Source organism: Conger conger, chromosome 9, assembly GCF_963514075.1.
Source record: "Conger conger chromosome 9, fConCon1.1, whole genome shotgun sequence".
In the NCBI taxonomy this organism is placed as follows: domain Eukaryota; kingdom Metazoa; phylum Chordata; class Actinopteri; order Anguilliformes; family Congridae; genus Conger; species Conger conger.
The window spans coordinates 6,520,472-6,525,471 of NC_083768.1; the positions used below are offsets into that span (position 1 = coordinate 6,520,472).

Consider the following 5,000-nt stretch of genomic DNA (forward strand, 5'->3'; position numbering starts at 1 on the left):
GAGGGCGGGGCAGCGCATGAAGCTGGAGCAGCCTGACACCTGGGAGCGCAGCCTGAGTCACCACGGCAACCATGCCCGCACCTGGGAGGGGCTTATAGGTGTGTTACACTCACGCTCGCACACACACACACTCACACACACATACATACACACACACACACGCGCCTGGGAGGGGCTTATAGGTGTGTTACACTCACGCACACACACACACACACACACACACACACACGCGCCTGGGAGGGGCTTATAGGTGTGTTACACTCACGCTCGCACACACACACGCACACACACACACACACACACACACGCGCCTGGGAGTGGCTTATTGGTGTGTTACACTCGCGCACACACACACGCACCCACGCACACACACACACACACACACACACACAACTGGGAGGGGCTTAGGTGTGTCTCACTCACTCACTCACTCACTCACTCACTCACTCACTCACTCACACTGTGCTAACGCTTTGGTTGTACAGACAGGAAGGCCCTGCCGTTCATGGCCATGCTGAGGAACCTGAGGAACATGATCTCCCAGGGGATCAGCGAGGCCCATCACCGCCAGATCCTGGCCCGGCTGACCAATAAGGTGAGTGTTCCTGTAGCTCTGGACCAATGAGGTGAGCATTCCTGTAGCGCTGGACCAATAAGGTGAGTCTAGGGGACAAGCATTTATTCATAAAGATGTTTGTTCCAGTTCTTATCCGTGCACAAACACACACGTGAGTGCGTGCGTGCGTGCACTCCCACACGTTGTCATCTTGGTTTTGTCGTTGCAGGAGTCTGTGATCCGGAGCAGACAGTTCCCCTTCCGATTTCTGTCTGCCTACAAGGCTGTTCTGGAGCTCAGCAAATCAGGTGAGTCACACACACGCATCTACTGTACCCACACATGCACACACAAACAGTCACATGGGCACAGGCACACACACACACACACACACACACACACACACACTCACACACACACACACACACACACACACACACACACACACACACACACACACACACACACACACACACACAAAGTCGCACACGCACACGGTCACTCTCAGGCACACCGTCACACATGCACGGTCCCAAACAAACAGTCGCACACAGTCACACGCACACGCACACGCACACCCGTCTGCAGCCGTGACCCTCTCTGCCTGTGCGACAGTGAAAAAGGTCCCCAGCTCAAAGGACATCCTGCGGGGCATTCTGAAGAAGGTTCCCAGGAGCAAGAGGTTTGTGAAGCTGGACTGGGAGACGGCGAGCCGCAAGAGACTGAGGGTGGCGATGGGCGTGCCCTTCATTGCCCGAATATTCCACATGAAGAGGGCCCACCTGCAGAAAACCAGGTAGCCCAAAACACACAAAGACGAGGAACAACCAGAGGTTCACTGCAGCGATGGCCTTGCCCCAGTGTCTGTGTCTGACAAACTGGGCACAATGACTGCTTTGAAATATTTGAACCCGCTAGTGTGAAAGAGGGGGCGGCACGGATGGTGCAGTGGGTAGCACTGCCGCCTCACAGCAAGGAGGTCCTGGGTTTGAATCCCCGTTGGCCGGGGCCTCTCTGTGCGGAGTTTGCATGTTCTCCCCGTGTCTGCGTGGGTTTCCTCCCACAGTCCAAAAACATGCAGGTTAGGCTGATTGGAGAGTCTAAATTGCCCGTGGGTATGAGTGTGTGCCCTGTGATGGTCTGGCGACCTGTCCAGGGTGTATTCCTGCCTTTCGCCCAATGTATGCTGGGATAGGCTCCAGCCCCCCTGCGACCCTGTTCAGGATAAGCGGGTTCAGATAATGGATGGATGGATGGATGGATAGTGTGAAAGGGCAGATAACTGACAAATGTAAAATAAATGCCTCTGTTCAACCAGCATTTGGGGCGGGGTGCGGCGCGCGGGGGGGGGTTCTTGTTTTTTTAGGTTTATAGCGTCTCTCGGTATTATGTTGATGGATCTTCAGGTGTTTTTTCACATTTCGCGTGCTAAGCTGTGGCGTCTGTGGCGTCTGCCGAATGCCAACTGCCATTAATGTAATAATGTAAATGTAATGTCCGTGCCCGGTGCGTCTCGGTCTCCCTCAGCCCCGAGCGCTGCACCGCGGAGGTCCTGGCTCGGTACCTGCAGGCTCTGGAGCAGGCCGTGCAGATCTCCTGCAAGTACAACGTGCCCCCGCTGGCCGGCCGCACCCTGCTGCTGTGTAACATGGACCTGGGCGAAAACGCGGAGTGGGGCGCCAAGCAGGACTTCTGCTGCCCGCCCGACCCAGATGCCCAGCCCGGCTCTGACACGCTCACCCCCACCGTAAGACCAGCCTACCAGCCTCCACTCACTGTAACACACTCACCCTGTAAGACTACCCCCCATAACACACTCACTGTAACACACTCACCCTGTAAGACTACCCCCCCCATAACACACTCACTGTAACACACTCACCCTGTAAGACTACCCCCCATAACACACTCACTGTAACACACTCACCCTGTAAGACTACCCCCCCCATAACACACTCACTGTAACACACTCACCCTGTAAGACTACCCCCCCATAACATACTCACTGTAACACACTCACCCTGTAAGACTACCCCCCCATAACACACTCACTGTAACACACTCACCCTGTAAGACTACCCCCCCCCCATAACACACTCACTGTAACACACTCACCCTGTAAGACTACCCCCCCCCCCCATAACACACTCACTGTAACACACTCACCCTGTAAGACTACCCCCCCCATAACACACTCACTGTAACACACTCACCCTGTAAGACTACCCCCCCCCATAACACACTCACTGTAACACACTCACCCTGTAAGACTACCCCCCCCATAACACACTCACTGTAACACACTCACCCTGTAAGACTACCCCCCCCATAACACACTCACTGTAACACACTCACCCTGTAAGACTACCCCCCCATAACACACACTGTAAGATTAGCCTCCACTGTAACACAAACCCCCCCCCCCCAGTAATATTAAATGGTAAATCGCTGGCATTTATGTAGGGCCTATATCCAAAGCGCTGTTCAATTGATGCTTCTCATTCACCAATTCATACTATACAGGCTGCCATGCAAACCAGGATTACCCCCTCCATAATACACTCACCCCCACCGTAAGACGCTCCTCCACTGTTACACCCCCTCCATAACATTACCCCCTGCACAATACACTCACCCCCTCTGTACTCCGGCTGCTACTATTCACTGTCTTAGCTTTTCCCCTCTGCTCCTTGTATAAAGCTGTATTTACGCCCTTTTATGAGTCTCGCTGAATAAGAACGTCTGCTTAGTACACAAATGTAAATGTAGGCGAGCTCAGTGTAACCCAACTGCTTCAACTGATCGATTTTAAGTTGAGCGTAAATATTGGCATTTTGCAGACGCTCTTATCCAGAGCGACGTACAGTTGATTAGACTAAACAGGAGACAATCCTCCCCTGGTTAAGGGCCTTGCTCAAGGGCCCAGCGGCCCAAGGGCCCAGCGGCTGTGTGGATCTTATTGTGGCTACACCGGGATTAGAACCACCGACCTTGCGTGTCCCAGTCCTTTACCTTAACCACTACGCTACAGGCCGCCCTGGAGCCAGGGCGCAGAGCCAGGACTCTCGCCGAGCCAGCGTCCACTACAGTACCCAGAAGGCCTTGCTGTAACCGCTCTTAATGGTGTGATCCTCCAGTTCCAGGAGGTGGGGCTGCTGCTGGCGATGATGATTGGCCACTGCAGTGAGCATTCCGAGCTGCTCCTCTGCAGCAGTTGGGGTTTCAAAGAGGCGGAGCTTAAATCTGACGTCCTATTGGATAACGTGAGGCATGTGATGAAGGTGAGGCCATCTTTTAATTGGCTTATATTTTATATATGTTTTTATACTTAAAGGTACAATAGGTAAGATTTTTGTGTTAAAACATTGTTACAAGACTTTTGTAAATCCCTTCCTCTCATTGAAAAGGCTCACTGATATGTTGACTCACCCTCTGCCTGTGTTTATAGTCCTTAAACATAATTATAATTTGGGCTTCAAAATATATAGTTGACGGCCTGGCAATCTGTACCAAAACATTGTATATCTGTACAATAATTCAAGCTCATTGGTTGAAAATGGGTTCTAATTTCCACAGCCGATGGCGTTTCAACATCAGAGCATTTACAGAGAAGGGGTGGGATAAACAGTGTTGTGGTTTGAGTGTGTCTGTTGCTGCAATTCCTCTCTTGACTGTTGAGAGAAATTACCTATTGTACTTCTAACATGCATTGTTACATGCCAACTGTACCTGCGCGAGAATGTACACACCGCTAAATACACACTAGACCTTTTCTCCCGGCTGAGCAGACCCTGGAGACGAATCGGAGCGACTTGGCACACTACCCACAGCTCCTCTCAAAACTGGTCACCAAGAAAGCCAAGGTAATTTGACGTGCGTGCCTGTGTGCTGTTTGTGGTGACTTAACAAATAAAAGAAAATAGATTATTAGAGCCAACACTTTTATCCAAAACGACTTGCAGTTGATTAGACTAAGCAAGGGACAATCACCCCCCCACCTGGAGTAATGCAGGGTTAAGGGCCTTGCTCAAGGGCCCAATCACCCCCCACCTGGAGCAATGCAGGGTTAAGGGCCTTGCTCAAGGGCCCAGCTGCTCTGTGGCTATTATCGTGGCTACATTGGGGCTTGAACCACCGACCTTCCGGGTACCAGTCGTGTGCCTTAGTAATTGGACTACAGGCTGTATTGAATCAAACCACTGTTTAATCAGCAGGACAGGATCGGAGGATGAGAGTTCACAAAATGGCCAAAAAGAGCAGTCCCCTTATTAATCTCCTGTTACCGCATGCCTATATTGACAAGTGTTCAGATGCACTGATGTCAGTAAATGCTTGTTTTGACGGATCAGTCAATAGAAGAGATGTGTGGATTGACAGTGTAGTTGGCTGAGGCATCGTACATTGGTTAAGGTACATGACTGGGACCCTGGTTCAATCGTCGGTG

General features: G+C 51.7%; 1 protein-coding gene across 1 annotated transcript in view; it reads left to right on the forward strand.

The window, feature by feature from the left end:
* tep1 (telomerase-associated protein 1) overlaps nucleotides 1-5,000 on the forward strand; it is a 43,687-nt gene that overhangs the window by 6,792 nt on the left and 31,895 nt on the right. Inside the window, exons 9-15 of the mRNA XM_061254419.1 lie at nucleotides 1-98; nucleotides 486-595; nucleotides 786-864; nucleotides 1,172-1,352; nucleotides 2,084-2,303; nucleotides 3,694-3,837; nucleotides 4,345-4,419. The exon at nucleotides 1-98 is cut by the window's left edge and continues 60 nt beyond it. Coding sequence (XP_061110403.1) covers nucleotides 1-98; nucleotides 486-595; nucleotides 786-864; nucleotides 1,172-1,352; nucleotides 2,084-2,303; nucleotides 3,694-3,837; nucleotides 4,345-4,419 — 907 coding nt within the window. The remainder of the gene's footprint in view (nucleotides 99-485; nucleotides 596-785; nucleotides 865-1,171; nucleotides 1,353-2,083; nucleotides 2,304-3,693; nucleotides 3,838-4,344; nucleotides 4,420-5,000) is intronic.